This window comes from Varanus komodoensis, unplaced genomic scaffold, assembly GCF_004798865.1.
Source record: "Varanus komodoensis strain SLA01 unplaced genomic scaffold, ASM479886v1 scaffold30, whole genome shotgun sequence".
NCBI lineage: Eukaryota > Metazoa > Chordata > Lepidosauria > Squamata > Varanidae > Varanus > Varanus komodoensis.
In genome coordinates, this window is record NW_025335762.1 from 12,916,328 (window position 1) to 12,933,797 (window position 17,470).

Here is a 17,470-nt window from a genome sequence, read left to right on the forward strand (position 1 = left end):
CAAGTTTTGGTCTAATTCAGCAACGTTCTTCAGAGTAGGAACAAACCAAAGCAAGCCTTGGATTCATATCCTTCCCTTCCTTTTTCCTCCTTCCTCTAGGTGGGAAGCTTTCACATCCAGTCGTGCTGTTGTCCAGTCCAAGAACTATGGTTAAGCTCAACTATAACCAAGTCAACTTTGGTTGGCCTGTTTGAAACTAATTATATTTAATACCAGCCATGATTTGCTGGTACAGATGACCTGACCAAACCATGGTGAAACAAAGGCTTCCAAACTGTTCGTCATGCCTGAGCATGAAGAGGTGAAGGAACCTTAATGGTTTAGAACCATGTGCAAATCATGTGCCAGTCATAAGCACACCTTGTTCACCAAGTTTGCGCAGAGCTCTTCTGCCATTGAGCACTGGAGGGCTGTGTTTCAGAAAAGCTTGCCTGCCATTTTGGATCTTCCAGTGGAAGCAGCTAAGAAACTTCTGGAACACAGTCTAAAGCCCTGGTTCTTACTACCAAAGGAAAAGTATGTGGTTTTTCAAAGAAATTTTATTATATAAATTACTTTTAGCAGACAGCATTCAACGTATTGCACTAGAGCACATCTGCGATACCGAGCTACAAGACGTCTTCATAGAATTTTGTATTATTCAACATAGCACTTTATACCAGGATCAAGAGGCACTCTGGAGGGAGGGGGGAAGGGGGCAGAAAAGCAGCAAGCAACCACCAGCCTTGCCCGACCAGAATGTTCCTTTCATAGACTGGTTTGGAAAAGCAAAAGCCAGTGTAGCAAGAGCGCATGCAAAGACCCATACTGAACCATTTTATTCTGACCACTGATGATTAGACAGCAAAATATAGGTGAAGCAGAATTATTTGGCCAGTTTACACAATCGAGCAGTCCACCCTGGCTTGTCAACTCAAGCCAGAGTTGGTGGCCATTTTGAATGTTTAAGCTACAACCATAGCTTTTTGTGTCCTCTGAACCAGCAATGGTGGATTGTTAGCATGATTAACAAACCATCCGCAAACAGCCCATGCGTTCTGGGTGGTTTGTTGACTGCCCTCATTGGGTTCAGATGGCACAACAAGCCACAGTTGCAGCTTGAATATTTGAAAGCTTTCTGGCCTGTGCCACAACCCACTGTAGCTTAAATAAGCCACAGTGAGCTGTGATTGTTCAAACCTGGTTATGGAATTGGACTCTGTAAGATCAGGGAGGAGTCATGTGGTGCAGAAGATACCCAACTCTTGATCTGATATGGTCATCTAGCAGCATTAAAGTGAATCCACACAAGCAGCTCTTCTTCTAGCTACATGTTTGTTTTACCTGGTTTGGATTAGACCCTGTTTTGGGGGGTGAGTTGGGGGGAGGGGCAAAGGTTCCTTATGAGCACAAACTTCAGCTTTGCACACTCAACTTGAGTGCGTAGTGTGCAAAATTACAGTACGTGCTCCCCAAAAATGATTAAGTCAAGCTCAACGCAAGAGGGGAATTGCAGTGACAAGCATGGTAGTCATGACCCTTGGCTGGCATTCATTCCCACAAAAACAAACACAACAAAAAGATGAAACAAGCAGCAGCTCTCTGGTCAGCTGGGGAGACATCATCAGGAAAACACAAGTGTGAGATCAGAATTGGCCCTGAAGGCTCCTTAGAAGCACTACGAGACCTGGAAAAATAAACGGACAGTTCTGCTCCACTGCCAGGAGAAAGGAGGACCCACTGCCTGTCTCTCCAAGTAAGAAGACTGACCCTCGTAATGGTTAATGCTTTGGTCTGAAAATAAACCAAAGCAAACTGTGATGATGAAGCTTGACCCAGTAGAACTTTCACTAAGCTGCATCAATTTCCACTCCAGGTTAGCTAACTTGCTGTGAAGAATCAACCCAATAGCCAGCAAAAGGACTCTCGTGCATTCTACCTCACCGCAACGTCATCTGGAGTGGCTGTGCAGGCCCAGGACACAGAGCGAGCTTTACATACATCAGAGCTCACAGGTGCTGTGTTAGCAGCAGAGCAACCGCTAACCACTACATCCTTCTAACACTCACGAGCCAATACGAAGCTCTAGGTCCATCCTTCGTCCCAGGCGGGCAGAACAAAGGAAGATAGGAAAAAGGGCTCAACTGGGCAGGTGAAGATGGCCTTGAAAGTAATCCAGCCAATGGACTTTTCAGCTAGAGAAAGATTCTCTCTTCTTCACTCCCAGCAAATACTTTAGAGCCACTGAGCATGACATGCGTAGTTCATTTCAAATGAGAGTAACATCATGGACAAAAGGCGCCCTTTGCTAAAATGAGAGAAGGAAAGTGTGCGTTAAAAGAAAACAAAAGGAAGACTGAAAGACAGAAAAGTCATCTCTTCTTTCAGCTTCCCTCTGTTCTTTGTGCACTATCCCAACAAAATAAAAATAAAAAGGACAAAGACAATCACACTGGCAAGCACATTCTGAGACATCCGCAGGAATTTGGTGCAATAACTGGTGGTTAAGCCTTCATGAGAGCAGCAACCACAGCCTTGGCATTAAGGCTACGCAGGTCAGAGTAGGTCTGTCCAGTACCCACAAACACAATTGGTTTACTAGTGATGTACGTCATGGAGATCGCAGCACCAACCTGGGGAGAAAAAAGGCAACCGTTAGTGGGTTTCAGCAGACAACATCGGGATAAGTTTACCAGATCCGTTTGCATGGTGAAGTTGCACCAAGCTGTCACTCCAGCTAAAGCACCTATGGTGGGCTTCCTCGATCTGGTGCTTATGTGGTCCAATACATCAGGAAGACTCACTCCAGGTTGGGGGCCTTATAGCCTTGAGACACATTGGCCTGTTTGGCATGGAATGCCAATCCTAGGTCTCACTTGTCGCTTTGCCCAATGTTTAACCATAACACATCTGCCATGCAAAATGCAGGCTTTGCCCCGCTCCAATTCCTGGGCTGCTTCCTTTTCCCTTTGTCTACAACCTCCCTGTATCCCAAATAGCTTTGCAATGCTGTACCACTGGCATGTAGTCTTTTTTTAAAGGCCACCCCTGCCTCTGTAGCCTGGTGAAACAATCCAAACCACCTTGAGTCCACAACCCAACAAATCACTGAGTCTCCTTCTGGTTAGTTCAAGATTAATAACCTATACTTAACCTGTAGTTACAGGTTCACACATAGCAACCCAAGTTTGAACAACCCATACTCTGGGTGGTCATTTATTTATTATGCTTGAAACCAGGTAACTCCAATGGATTGTTAAAGGTATTTCAGCCACAACTTTCTCCGGCTTCACCAGAAGCCACTTCCACAGATTATTCTTAGGATACCCAGAGCCACACAAAACCCACTTGCTACTTTAAGAGGAAAGGAAGCTCCAGGTGGAGCACGTCCCTGGCCGCTAAAGTAAACCTGAACTGCGGGCTTGCTTCACCTTGTCGTCTATGGCGTCAAACTTGGTTAGCACTATCCCATCGATGAGACGTGGGGTCTGAGACATAGAATGATCAGCGAGAGCCTTGTTAAACTTGACCTGGGGATGGAAGGAGACAAGGCAGAATTTTCACAAAATGCTCACCTGTGGACTACAAATATTTTTCCATGTACACACACACCAGGCGTGGGGGTGTTCCGAGAGCTGTTCCACACATTTATGTTGCATAAAACGGGGGCAGCACTTCCTGGTGCACGTACCTCAATACAGAGCTGCTAAACCTCAGTCTGGACTGGAGGCAGGGGACATCCAGCCCCCTGGGGTTCTATTGGTGGGCATGACCTCTTCCTCATTTCTTCAGGTGGCTTTTTGATACCTTCTTCCTACCACCCATCATTTGGGCAGTTTTCTCACTTTTCAACCCCCCTGCCCTGCATTCTGAAGGACTGAATTGCCTCTTCTTCAGCTTAGTTGTTATCAGGAAGAGATTTAAGATAGGCTGGTACTGTTGGGCCCACCACTTTTGGCCCACCCACCACTGGCTCAAGCCCACAAGAGTCCCCCTGCACTAGAATTCAGTCTCAAGGGTAAAAAGGCTTGTGCACCTTCCACTGTGGCACATGTCCTGAGTGTAAACACAGCATTGCATGGAACAGCTCTTGCCTTCCGCCTCTTAAACGTGTAGTTCAAACCACTGTGAGTCAGGAACTCACCAGCTGATCCACAGCCTCGTTTCCCACCAAGGCCTCCCCCACAAACAGGACGAGATCCGGGGCGTTGACTGCAATGAGTTTAGCCAGAGCTGTCATCAAAGGAGCATTGTCTTGCATACGGCCCGCCGTGTCCACCAAGACCACATCAAATCCCTGGTTACGTGCTGGCGAGAGAAGAGGAGTTGTACTTACTCGAAAGGAACAAATAAGGCAACGGCTGCAGAAGGGTGGGCGATCCAAATTCACTGCTATGAATGGGAGCGTCCTGGTATTTACAACTGCTTTCTCCTTATGAGTTAACAGAGCAGAGCCAAATAGCCAAATTTGTGAGAGTACATAAGGCTGGCTGTCAAAACTGCTGTGGGAAACCTATGCTTTCCTGCCCTGCGGCCAGATTCCTCATGGAACAGCGCTCAGAGGACTCTGCTCTGAAGTAGATACAAAAAACAAAAACAATCCCTCACTTCCAATCCTATTATGAGAAAAAATTCTCAGCTGAAGTTCTACAATACCCCACTACCCTGTAATTTATTGCATTTGTTGCCTTACTGCTAGAGTTCCTGCTTGCCTCCCCATCACTTCTGCAGTATCTATCAGATATTGCCCACAAGTTTGAGCCTATCTTAGCCATAAGAGCTAGAAAGCTTTAAAAATAGTTTGTCAGGATGCTGAATACTAGTTATGATGCTGCATTCTTCAACTAATTATGCTTCCAGTCCACATGGTCAGGAAGTAAATGAGTCCTTTTTCCAACCCCTAAGGCTGCACTGAATCTCACTCCTCCCAGGTTATGATCTGAATGACAATTAAGGCACAGCTAGAAACCAGGTTCCTTCCCAAGTATAGGGAGAGAAGATACGGAGACAGGTTGGCAGAACAGCCTTTCCATTAGGCCAGCTCCATTTTGGCAAAGATTTGCTTCGAGTAGCATTTGGCATATCCTCAGAAATAACATTCCAGCAGACCTGGAGCACCCCAGAAAATTGGAATGGTTTTGGAAAGAAGGGAGGCTTGTGCTGCAAAGAGCTTGTGGCTTGGATGGAAGGAGTGGGGATCAGAAGGTGGGGAGCTTTACCGTACAAAATGGCCTCCATGGCAATGCCAGCCGCATCCTTCCCATACCCCTTCTCATAAAGCTGCACCATGGTGCGGCCACCATGGTCCTCTGGCGGGTGCAGAGCATTCAAGCGCCGAGTGTGAGTTCGCAGCTGCTCCACAGCTCCAGCACGGAACGTATCACAGGCAGCAATGAGAACACTGAACTTGTTTTCAATCAGCCAGAAAGAAATCTGTGGGGGCAGGAGAACGTTATCCCTTCCCTGGTGCACCGCGCAGCTTCCAAACAACAATAAAAGGGCTCCTGACACATGTGCTTCCTGCCACATCTGTGCATGCCAGGCTTCCCCAGTCGAGTGCACGCAAGATGCGCCAGGACTATGACTCCCGTAATCTCAGCCAGCCATGCTGGTACGGGAGTCTCAGAGTTACACTGCCAGCACATTTGGAGGGTGAATGGCTGGGGGAAACTGACATTTCCACTGGGTCGTATTTACTGAGCTCTTCTGCAATGCAAACCCTCAGCATGAGTGTCACGTGAAGAAACCCAGGCTCCCGAGAACCTTAGCTTCTTCTCTTTGAAGACTGAAGGCCTTCTTAAATAAGTTATTGCGAGAAAGATGAGCTTGAAACTTGGACAGAGCTTTGCAAAATCTGAGAAGGAAAAATGTGTGCACACGCCTATGCACACAGGTGAAGGCTGGTTCATTCATCCATATGCAAATCATTGAAATCTGACACACAGAGAATGTATGAACTCTGCATTGAAATAAGTTAGCTGCGCGCTGGCATCAATGACAGCAAGTTCCATCTGTGACACCTCAAGTCACAGTCTCCTGTACTAGGTGGTGATTGTGATGAATATGAACACCCAAACCAGCTCTTAATCTTTAAAAATATATTAGCATGCAAGACTAAAGACATTTTTCCAGTGACTGCTACAATATATGCAAATGCCAGAATACTTGAAAAAGAAGAGACTCTAAGGAATCTACCAAGACCACGTGAAGCAAACACCACTGCTTTTTAATCTGAATGGGGCCACTAACTGGCCACCCATATAGAAGTTTTGTGTGACACTTAAGGACTCAGTTACACCTCAGGTCATCCTCCCCTCATTATTCATATACATATTCATTAAATTTATATTCCACCCTTCTGCTGGTGCTTAGGGTAGCTAACAGTAAAGTACAGATTAGAAACATAATCTTGATTAAAAACACAGCAAAAACAATTCAAGCAGAACAAAACATCTTGTCACTTAAAAACCCACACTTCAGCAACAAAGTAGGACATGCGAAACGTCTCTCCTAAGGAACTTAATATTTAAAGTTGTATAGGGCTTCACAGGTTGAAGAGAAATGTTAGCTTTCTGTGGAAAAAGCACGGGCCACAGCATTTTGCTTTCCATCAAGACACCTCCTGAGTAAGAACTGGGCCTTCCATTATGTCTGCAGGATGTGACCTGATGTCTTTCCCCTTGCTTTGCATGCTGGCGACTGTACACTGGCATCTTGATCACAAAAGGTTTAGGTACTTCCAAACCCTCTTCCCATAATCACACACACACAGGTGCCCTTGGGTACCTTGGCCAAGTTGGTTGACTTCCCAACTCCATTGACACCACAAAAGGTGATCACGTAAGGTCGACGGTGACGCTGGGCATCCATCACATCACGCAAGACATCCACGCGGCGCTGGGGCTGTAGGATCTGCACCAGAGACTCCTGAAGGGCCTGCTTCACTGTTGAAGTCACCGCTGGGAAATTGGAGGCAAACCATGTGTCGCAGACTGAAAGATCCCAATCAATCTACCCCTTTCCATATCCTTCCTTAAAACTTAGGAATATCCCCAAAGGAGCTATAGTAACAGGCCCCATACAGCTTGCTTTGCAGAAAAGCTGTGTCACTTTGGGACAGCCTTTCCCAGCATAGTGCCCTCTAGGTGTGTTGGACTGCAAGTTCTGTCATCCCCAGGCAGCATGGCCATTGGCTCACGGACACCAAACCGGGGAATGCTTCCTGTCTGGTGAACATAAATTCTACCATTCCCCCTCTGGGAATCACCAACCCCTCTAATCTATCCCTATCAGCAGCTGTATCCAGTGTTAGTCTAACCCCACTCATTTCAATGGGTCTGTTTTAAGTAGGACTAACACTGGAAATAACCTTCAAGGCCTCAACAGCCTGCCATGGGTAATTTAAAAAAAAAAGTGGTAAAGTTGCAGTATATGCAGCTACCATTTTGAATTATAGTATTGGGATAAAATGAAATCACAGCATGGTAACATTTAGAGAACCTGTACCTCTCTTGGGCCTAGGCATGTACAACCCCCCTGCCTCCATCTCCATCCAGACATACAGTATTTGCATCACGTGGACCGATTTGTACAAGCAACATTTTGGACATCAACCCCTTTTCCAGAGGTAGAAGAACTGTGAGGAACAAACACGGAAGTGTACAGATGTACTTGGGTACACCTGCATCCTATTTTATGGGTTATATGGAATACCATATATCCACAATGTCACACACATTCTTTCCTGATGGCAGATTGTGTAAGGAGGCCTTTAAAGTTCAGGGAAAGCAACAATCTAAAGTAGGCTGCAGAGACACAAGGATTCAGTCCAGAATTCATGAGTGTTTGGGCATATATTCAAGGAAAAGGAAGTACACTTCAATGGCTGTCACTGAAAAATAAAGGACGCTTACTAGTAAAGGTGCCCATCACTTTGCCTTCCAGCTTCTTTGCAACAGATTCACACAGCTGAACAGCAATCTCAGCAGCCACGTTTTTAGCTTTAGGAAGAGGAAAGCCAGAGGGCAAGTTAAGTGGTGATGCCGCTAGGCACAGTGTTTGGCTGAAGAAAGCAGGATGATTTGTTTGCAAGCTCCAAAATGAGTTAAGTTTGTGGTCTCCCCTTCAACGAACAGAAGTTGTACTTTAACTCATGACTCTTGGGTGGGGGAGGCTGACAGTAAGTCACTCAAACACCCCGAAACCAGCTCAAAAAAAAAATTGGACCCGGCTTTCTTAGATCCAACCCAAACTTCTGCATCCCCCACCTCCTGTGGAAATCCGCTCATCACAGGATACTGAAATTCAGGTAGTCATTATGCAAAACGCCTGGACCATCTAGGTAGGCTGCTTAGAGCTCTGGAGAGTAAAGATGTGGCATTAATATTTGAAAAAAAGGCGACATGACAGGCAGCTGTAGAAAGAATTATTGACCCCACAAGAGAAGAAAAGGCTCTTTGGCCATATATTTTTCCTTGTAAATGGTCAGAAGCATTAAAGCACCATGAAGTAATACATAAAGCATCCCAAACGTCCATCAGAGCCCAATCTTAACAGCCAAGAAGAATCCACTTTAATAGAATGATACTGGAGATCTGAAGCATTTAAATCCCTTGCAACGTGTAGGTCAAAACATTTGCAAGGTCTACTAGATGCCAGCCCCCGCTGTAAAACTTGCTGCTGGCCTCCCTTCCCTCCCTCCACTTAGCCTTCAAGTTTACAAGGCCAGTTTTCTTGACTTTGTTCCATACTGTTTATGCACACCTCACAGAAGGAGCTGTGGGAGTAAGGGGCAGAGTCCATCCATCACCACCCGGCAGTCCCAAGGTAGCCTAGACCCAGAGGAACTCAAACTTACTGATCAAGTGATCTTTCATCTTCTCCAGCACAGGGTCCATATCCTCTCTGGTTAAGCTTTTAGAGCCCACAAGGCCTTTCAGCATACCAAACATGCCTCCAAGGCCACCTTTCTTGGCACTGACAACGGGAAGGCAGTGTTAGATCACAGGAAGAAATCTGGCAATTCACTCAAACCCACACCCTGGTCTCTCCAGTGAGAGAACATCAGCATTTTTCACGACTAATGGGTCTCTATTAGTTAAAGTACCGTAGAGTGAATAAGAGCACAGAATCAATGACTGCATGCAACCTCCACATCAGGGGTAAGCACGCAAAAAGGAAAAAAAGGCTATTTTAGCAGGCCATAGCATGAAAACTGCAATTTCTCCCCAATTCCGTAGCATAGCAAGGGAAGCATGTGCGGGGGCAGTGGATGTGCCCATGTGATGCCTACCCCTGCCTGAGATGAACATATGGCAGTGGCCCAAAAGGACTACTCTGCTGTCGTACATTTAATATTTCCTTGCTTATCGCTTATAGCAGCTTTCCCAGCCTGGTGTCCTCCAATTGTAGCGTTGGGCTACAATTTTACCTGCTGACTAAGATGATGGAAGCTGCAGACCAACACTTCTAGAAGGCACTGTAGGGAGGAAAGCTGCTTTCAAGTAATGCATAAAGCAAACCCAGATCATCGCATAAGAACATGGTAAAGAATCCGGGAACGAGCTGGTCAAGCTTTGCAACAATGCATGTGAGCATGCAAACGAAGCATGTGCTGAGCATACGCATGTTTTGTTTTTAAAACAGGAACATAGCTGGATATAGTGGGCATACAAATGAAATATTTGGTAGGATCAGGGAAAGGTCACCCTATCACTTCTAGTTTGATGAGCCAGAAATTTGAGCATACAAAGGGCCACACCATATCCTGCATCTCTCCATCTCCTGCTGTGGCTAAGTCTTGCTCCGATACCAATGTTTGGGTTTGCTATGGAAGAGATGCTGGGAACTGGCTGCAAGTTACTTTACAACTGGGAGGTTTCGATGGGTTCCAGCCGCACCAGAAGCTTTACCTTCCACTTGAGGGATTCTGAACCACCTTTTCTTCCTCTTCTGTTTCCTCTTCACTCTCATATTCGAGGTCACGGAGGCGGCCAGGCTCAGGGTCACGATCCCCAATGATCTGAATTGTGGGGAGGGGGAAGAAGGCTGAGGATCAACCTAAGTCTCAAACAGCTTACAGCCCAGGCTGTGTTCGCACCAGCAAAGAAAACAGCAGCAGTTACCTCTGCAAGGCAGGGAGAGACAAGCTCTTTTAGCCAAGGGTCTAAATAGCCCTTGAGTCGAGTGCCTCCTTCTCATGCTGCTTGTCCCCCAACTGGGATGTATCACGAGAAGGATCTTGCCTGCGACCTTCACTGGGCAGCCCTTGCCAAGAGGTGCACAGAATACCTAGCTTTCTGATCAGAGGTAATGCAGGAATTCCTCTCCCATTAGGTGTAAGGGCTTTGGGACTGGCTCCGTAAGGCAGTTCTACATTCAAAGCTCCCTGAGCGGCAGCTTTGGCAATCCTTGCTGCAACAACGGACAGGAATGCGACTTAGATCTACAGAACCACCAGAAGGTCATGTCCTTGGTGATCTTACCATATCTACATAGTACTCCTCCACGGGACAAGTGTCTGTGTTTCCATTGGTAGTAGAGTTACTATAATCAAGTACTTTGGCATTAGAGTTTCCCAGATCCCACACTCTGGGCTTCTTCCCCTTGTCCTTTTGAGCATCCTGCTTTGGGGACTTGCTGAGAAAAGCAAAAGAGATGTCTCCATTAGACCGAGGAAACAGCAGGATTACAGCTGTAAATCATTTGCAGCAGTGAACTCTGCCAGGCATTCAGCTTTACTTTCCCTGTGTGCCAAAGAAGTATGATTCTCTAGCACTCGAGATTCATCTAAGCGCAAAGTTAATTATTACATTGGATCTATATCCCACCCCTTTCCTCTTGCAAGGATTCCAAGGTGGCTCACATGGCCTTCTTCCTCTCCACGTTTAGCCTCACAGCAGCAATCCTGTGTAGTAGTTTAGGCTGAGTGCGTGATTGCTTCAAAGAGCGATTGCTTCGATCCTCAACAGCCAGATTCTCACTGAAGTAGACCTATGTCTGGGTTACATCACTGAAGAGTGCAGATAGAGATGTGTGATGGAATTCTTTTAAGAAAAATCCATACCTTATATACCACACGTGTGTGCGCTGCAAATGGAGTTGTGGCCTAGCCTTCTCCCTAATATGACATTTTTCAAAGTGTGGAAGCTGATTGATAGATTTTGGGTGGGAACCATTCCTTATGAGGGGTAGAGGCTGGAGGGATGTAACCTAGACATATTTTTACCACTTTTGTGATTCATGTTTCAAGGCGCATGCATCTCTGAAGTATTTGCAGATATTGCTGCAAAAGGGCTGCTTTTACATGTTGTAAACTTAGTGGGTAGTTCATGAGAGGGGAAAATAGCCACATCTCTGAACCGTGCAATCATGCCGCTTGAACTGGAAGGCAATTGCATCCCTCTGAAGGAAAGAAGCAAACATTTTTTCTCTCTTGCACACACAACCCATGGCTAAACGGCAGGATTGCTAGCTTCAAGAGACACCGTCCTAATGACAGCACATTCAAGACCCTTAAAAGATCTCCCAGTCACCCCAGGAACACTGCAGAAATGAAGGAAGTCTCATTGCTGTAAGGAGGTTATGGGAGCTCAGCATAATGTATCTTTAAGATAAAGTTAGGATGCTCATATAAAAGTATTATTCTCATGGGATACAGGAAGCGATAAAGGGTTCCTAGCAGATGTGCTTCTGCTGATGTGGCCACCCAGCTCAATCTCTTTAGAGGGAGAGGCAAAAAAGATCCAACACATACAGGCTGAACTTACTTGGACTTCTCTCCCCCCCTCATACGTTTCCTGAAAAATTCCTCCCGGTTTTTCTGTAGGATTTCATCCTTGGTTAGTTCTTCCCTGTCCCCAGCTGCAACAGGAGGCTCTTCCTTAACAATAGAGACTGCTTTAGGGACTGGGACTGCTTCATCTGCTGCGGCTGAACAAAAGTGTTGCAATGAGATACAATGCTGCAAGACAGGAATAAGCAATCTGCAGCTCCTGTTCTAGTCCCATGTGGCCCTCAGCATAATTTCACTAGCTTTCAGAAAGTGAGCAGCTTAAAACTTTAACAATCCCACCTCCCTCCCACAGCAGCTCTTTCATTCTCATTTAAAAAAGGTGGGTTAAGGATAGAGAGATTTCAACCCATACAGCTGGCATGCAGGCCCCGTCAGGTGACCCAGCCTTACCTTCTTTTTTGGAACCTTTGCTTTTCTTATTTTTAGTTTTCTCTTTTGGTTTCTCCCCTCGGGTTTCTATCAAAGTCTTCACACTTTTTTTGGATTTTTCTGACTGTTCAAATGTCTTCATGGCAGGAGGAGGCTTGGCCTTGCTGTTCTCCTCTGCCTCCCTGGTTGCAGATAAGAAACAGATACTGCGAGTCAACCCCGGATGTTTGGTATGTTGAACGTACCTCCCTGAGGGCACACGTTAAACATTTCCCCACTGAGAATGGCCAGTCAGTTTCTATAGCTGTGACTGCAGTGCCGGTGGCATGCACACGCCCAGCAGTCATCAGCAGGACAGCACAAGGTGCAGCAAATCATGCTAAGGTATAGCTGCTAACGCTGATGATGGCTTGGGTAGTTGTAACGACTTTTTCCCAAACCCAGAGGTAACAGATGCAGCTTGGTAAGTAGGAGAAAGGGAATTATTTTCTGAAACATCCTTTGTTTGCAATACGACTCCATCCAAAAGAGGGAGGGTGGGGGAAATTAAGCTGCTTTGAAGATGGGAAAAGCCAAGCACAGCAAAGCTGAGGAAACAAATCCTAGCACATATCCGTGCGACCCATCCCCACTGACCACACTTAAGCAATCACTGTTGAGCCGAGGTCCCGCAACATGCAGCTCCAAAATATTTTTCTGGCATTTGGGGCAAGACAAGGCCACCTGACTACTAAGGGAAATTATTCCATTACCATAAGAGACGTAAAAATTCTTCTTTAAAATCAAAAGAGCCATTGAGAATTCCAAGACTTCCCTTCTGCTGGAACTCATTTCGGTATTTATCTCTGAACTCCTTATGGACATCATCTATCAACTTATCCACATAGGTTAAAGTCAAAATTTTTTGAAATCCAACCTGCAAAGAGAACAGGCATCATCATTATGACTTATTAAGTGCCTGATCCTGCCTAATCTTGAAAACTAAGCAGAGTTAGGCCTGGTTGAAATCTGGACGGGTGACTTTAAATGCTGTGAACCACCCAGATTGGTTTGGCTATGGGTAGCATAGTGATGTGATGATAATCCACAATGTGAACAAGCTGCATACTAGTGCAAACAGCCTGCTCTTTCCACACATTGCACAAGTGGGTAAACCAAGCAAGAAGGGCAGCCCTGCAATAGTTCTGAACTTGGCGTTATTGTTAAATGCAGTCAAACAAACCAGGATTTGTTAAAAAAAAACAAAAACAGCCCTTAGTTTAAAACGGTTTTCTAATCCTGACTTATTTCAGAGCACTTAACCATAATCCTGGATTCAGACATCAACTGTGGCCAGCCGTTTCTAGTTTGTTCACAACGAACACAAGGTAGGCAAACAAGTTGCATACACTAACCGCAATGTGGTTTTGTATGCCAGAACTCTTGGCTTATTGTTACAAGTGAGCAGGTACTGTTAGCTAAAAAAGATGTTATCTTTCTACTGAAGTCTAGTTGCATTTTCTAAACAGATGAACCCTCCCAAACATAAACGAGCATATCTGTGACACTGTCACCATGACAAAGTGCAATCTAAAGTGAGTAAGAAGTTCCGTTCTGTTCCGAGTGGAATGGATCACAAAAATCTAAGTGACAGCCTTAACAATGAGAGAAAGTTCCCCGTTTCAAGACACTAATTTGCTACAGAGCATTTTGTGCCCTCTTGAAGTACTTCTTTATCTCATACAAAACAGCTTACTTACCACAAAGACAAGCTCAAATTGATTGTCCAGCTTGTATTTTAGTGTAAGGGCTTCATGGGTGAAAGAGTTATTACCACCTCGCTCCTGAAAAGAGGGGGGATAGATAAGTTGGAAGCACTGTGGGACACAAAATTTCTACTGCACATAACATCCACTTTATTTTTTGGGATGAGAAATACAGTAAGACTCACTTGGTTAATGCTGTTGCTTTTCAGGGGGCTTGGAAAAAATACGTCAGTCAGTGTTCAATTGTCTGGTTTCTGAGTAACCATGTGGCAGTTTTTCCCACCACCACTCAACTTACTTACCACTATCTATTGTTTCAGGACAAACAGTTCAGGCCACAGTTAACTATTGTACTGCAATTCATCCAACACAGTATGGTTTCAGACTTGGCAGCCTACAAGGGTCAGGGCTTATCTATGCACAGATCCTGTAACCCTACTGTTGCTGGCAGAACCAAGTAAATAAGCTCACTTCATCTGTGAACAAGCTTGGTTGTTTTTTTTAAGGGGACCTCAAAGGATGTTAGCATTCTTCTACAGAAACCAGACCAGAATCAAGCAATGTTCAGTGGCCTCCAGGGGCAACTCTGAGAAAGATTCCTCTCAGAGATCCTGGAGAGATATGGTCAAAGCACATAGTGATAGGCTACGCAAACCATTAGTTGGCCTTAATCTAAAGAAGTTATATTTTCATCTAATCACCTCTCATTGTCACCCTTCATGAAAAAAGCAGAAACAGCAGATCTGGAGGCGGCCGAGTACTATAAAGGGAACATCTTCTTCCATATGAGCCTGCCCTCCTCTGAGAGCCCTTCTGGAGAGAAGTGAGGAGGACAGTAACAAGGAGGGCCTTCTCTGTGATAGCACCCCAATTATGGAACTCACTCCCCAGAGAGGTGTGCCTGGCACTGACACTATTTGTTTAGGTGCCAGGCCAAAACCTATTTCCCCAGTTTTGTAATCAATAATGTATTTGAATGAGCTGAAACAAATGTGGGCACTGAGTTTTTAACTATTTTATAGATGTATATAGTTGTGATTTTAACTGGGATTCTATTGTAAAGAATGAATTCTGTGCTCTACTTTGTTTTATTGTAAGACCATCCCAAGACCACATAGTAGTGGACGGTATACAAAAGTTTTAAATAAATATGGCTTTAATGTATATTTATATTTTTCTGGCTGTTTCAAATACACACAAATACAAATATAAAACTACCCAAGGAAACACAAAGTGGCAATACTTCTACAGAATCCATGGCAAAAAAAAATTGCCTCTCTGTTGAGGACACACACGCAGAGAGAGAAATTTAAAGAAAACAGGGTGATTCAATAGTAAATTTGATTAGTCATTGACCTAATACTTCAGCCCATGTCTTTTATCTACCTAAAGTGCACGGGGTGGTTTTAGCCAAATTATTATCCTTTAGTTTCATTTTTTTATATTAAAAGAAAAAAGCTGATGTGGAATCCAGTAGGGAAATTCAGTTTAAGCAGGATCTATTCTCCAATTTCAGTTAGTACATAGACTATGAGCCTATAAAATATAAAACTGCTTTTTAAGAACAGAGATTAATACGGTCGTCTTGCAATTTTCTGAAATGAGAAACTGACACTGAAACGCAGGAGAGCTGCTAAAATAAGAAACAGCCATTTCCTGTTCAGCTGCCAATTCAACAGCAAGTCACTTCTACATATATTGGATGAGAAAGAGGAGCAACTTGCATCTAGGTAAATGCTAAATTTCCTGAAGGCATTGGGAATGACATATGCAATAACTGCCTCTTGACTCTGGAATCCTTGTCAATTCAACAGCCAGTTCAAAGCAAGAGGAGCTTACTTTAAGCTTTTCAATACATACATCCAGCTTCCAGGGAGCTGCTGTGTCCCCATATTGATTTGGTTTGGTTTAAAGGTGACACAAAACTCTTGGCTCTATCTTACCATTTCATGACACCAGATCCCTGGTATACATGTTTTGCACTTATTTTGGAGACTCACTTCTAAATAAGCATGTGTAGGAAAAAAAAACTTGTAGACTGCAACTCCATACTCACTTGAAAATAAGCCCTGAAATAACACAGGCTTAAACAGCAATAATAAGCTGGATCTACATAAAATACTGCAACACTGAATGTTCCCATTCAGAATACTAGCCAGCATCTTTCCCAGCATACTCAATTTCATTTCTTACCCAAGTTCCTCTCCCCACTTCTCTGAAACAGCAAGTCAGAGGTTTATCTCCACCAAGGATGCGCAGTCCTTATTAGACTGTTTATAGCTTCCTCCCAACCCTATCTTAAGACCTTTTTCCCTTTAAAGATTTTTTTCTGGTATCACTTTGAATCTTGGTGCTCCCACCGAGCCTGCTGATACCTCCTTCTAACGGGAAGATGGTATTATTTTGGCTATGTAAGGAACCAGACGATGAGTTTGCTATCACCAGAGAATCTATTTCTACAGCACATTCACATGTTCGAAACCACTTAATATTACTTTTAGTTGTAAATAACAGATCTATAAACTAAGCTTATTACTATATCGAATATTACTGCTGATTAAAGACTGTGGGTTTACAGCTACTTTATGGCCTTTTGTTTCTAAGATGAATTTGCATTTTAAAAAAGAAACCAGGCAGCATATGTGGCACAGTTGTTATAGTGCTGCGCTGGGGCTTGATAGCCCAAGTTCTAGTCCCCATTCTATAAAGATCACTTGGTGATATTCGCCCAGTCACTGACACCCAGCCTTACCTACTTCACAGGGAGAGGAAGAGGAGGATTATATAAGCCTCCCTGGGCTCTCTGCAGAAAAATATATATTCCTTACAGGAATAAATACCTAATTTTCTAAATAAAAATAAATTAAATAAAAAGCATATAAAGCCCATTTCAAAACTTAAACTTTGTTTAAGGGAAGACACCTGATCAATATTTTAAAGGCGAAAATAATTAAAGAAGGGAGGGATGGGGAGTGCACAAGGGAAAGGATGAAGGAGGGCGTGGGAGATCTCACCTGGAGCAGGACCGATCGGATCAGCGCGTTCACCGGAGCTGTGCAGGCCGCCGCAGGGCCACGCACGCCTTGGAAGCACCACAGGACCAGGCCCCCCTTGCTGAAGATGGTGAAGAAGTCGAGCATGGCGGAAGCGGGGGACTCGGGGCCGGGCCCTGGGGGAAAGGGGGAGACCGGGAGTAACGGGGTCGAACACGCCGGGAAACCAGCCCGACTTTCTAACCCACGTCAGATTATTCTCTAACTCTATACCTCACTTCCTGAAGCAGTGGGCAAGAGGGCGGGCCGAAGGAGGACAAGAGATCTGCCATTGGGCCTTGCCTCCGGAAAACGTCCTGGGCACCATGGAGCCTGGAAAGGGTAGAGCGGCCAGGAGAGGGAGGTGGATTCGGGCAACGTGGGCTGGCGCTCGCGAGGGGCCCGAGCTGGAGCGCGGTAGCGGATTGGTCATTTACGCGGGGAGGAGGCGGTCGCGTCGAAAGTTGGGCGGTGCTGCGAGCCGGGCAGGGCCTATCGGGCAGCGGGGGGCGGCGCGGCGCTGGACGTGAGCCAAGCGGCAGCAGCGTGGC

The 17,470-nt window shown here is 45.2% G+C and overlaps 1 protein-coding gene across 2 annotated transcripts; it reads right to left on the reverse strand.

Annotated features, from left to right (window-relative positions):
• Positions 1 to 521: 521 nt before the first annotated feature.
• SRPRA (SRP receptor subunit alpha) lies at positions 522 to 17,154 on the reverse strand. 2 transcript variants are annotated; one of them, XM_044437446.1, is made up of 14 exons: positions 16,902 to 17,154; positions 13,882 to 13,965; positions 12,895 to 13,058; positions 12,164 to 12,324; positions 11,748 to 11,904; positions 10,464 to 10,617; positions 9,891 to 10,000; positions 8,837 to 8,955; positions 7,893 to 7,979; positions 6,766 to 6,938; positions 5,199 to 5,412; positions 4,124 to 4,287; positions 3,411 to 3,509; positions 522 to 2,612 (listed from the first exon to the last, which is right to left on the reverse strand). In XM_044437446.1, exons 1-14 carry the CDS (start codon positions 17,025 to 17,027, stop codon positions 2,484 to 2,486), a joined length of 1,941 nt encoding a protein of 646 aa, XP_044293381.1. In that variant the 5' UTR covers positions 17,028 to 17,154; the 3' UTR covers positions 522 to 2,483. The 2 variants fall into 2 exon arrangements, with proteins under 2 accessions (XP_044293381.1, XP_044293379.1); XM_044437444.1 differs by having other exon boundaries at positions 11,748 to 11,910.
• Positions 17,155 to 17,470: the final 316 nt, after the last annotated feature.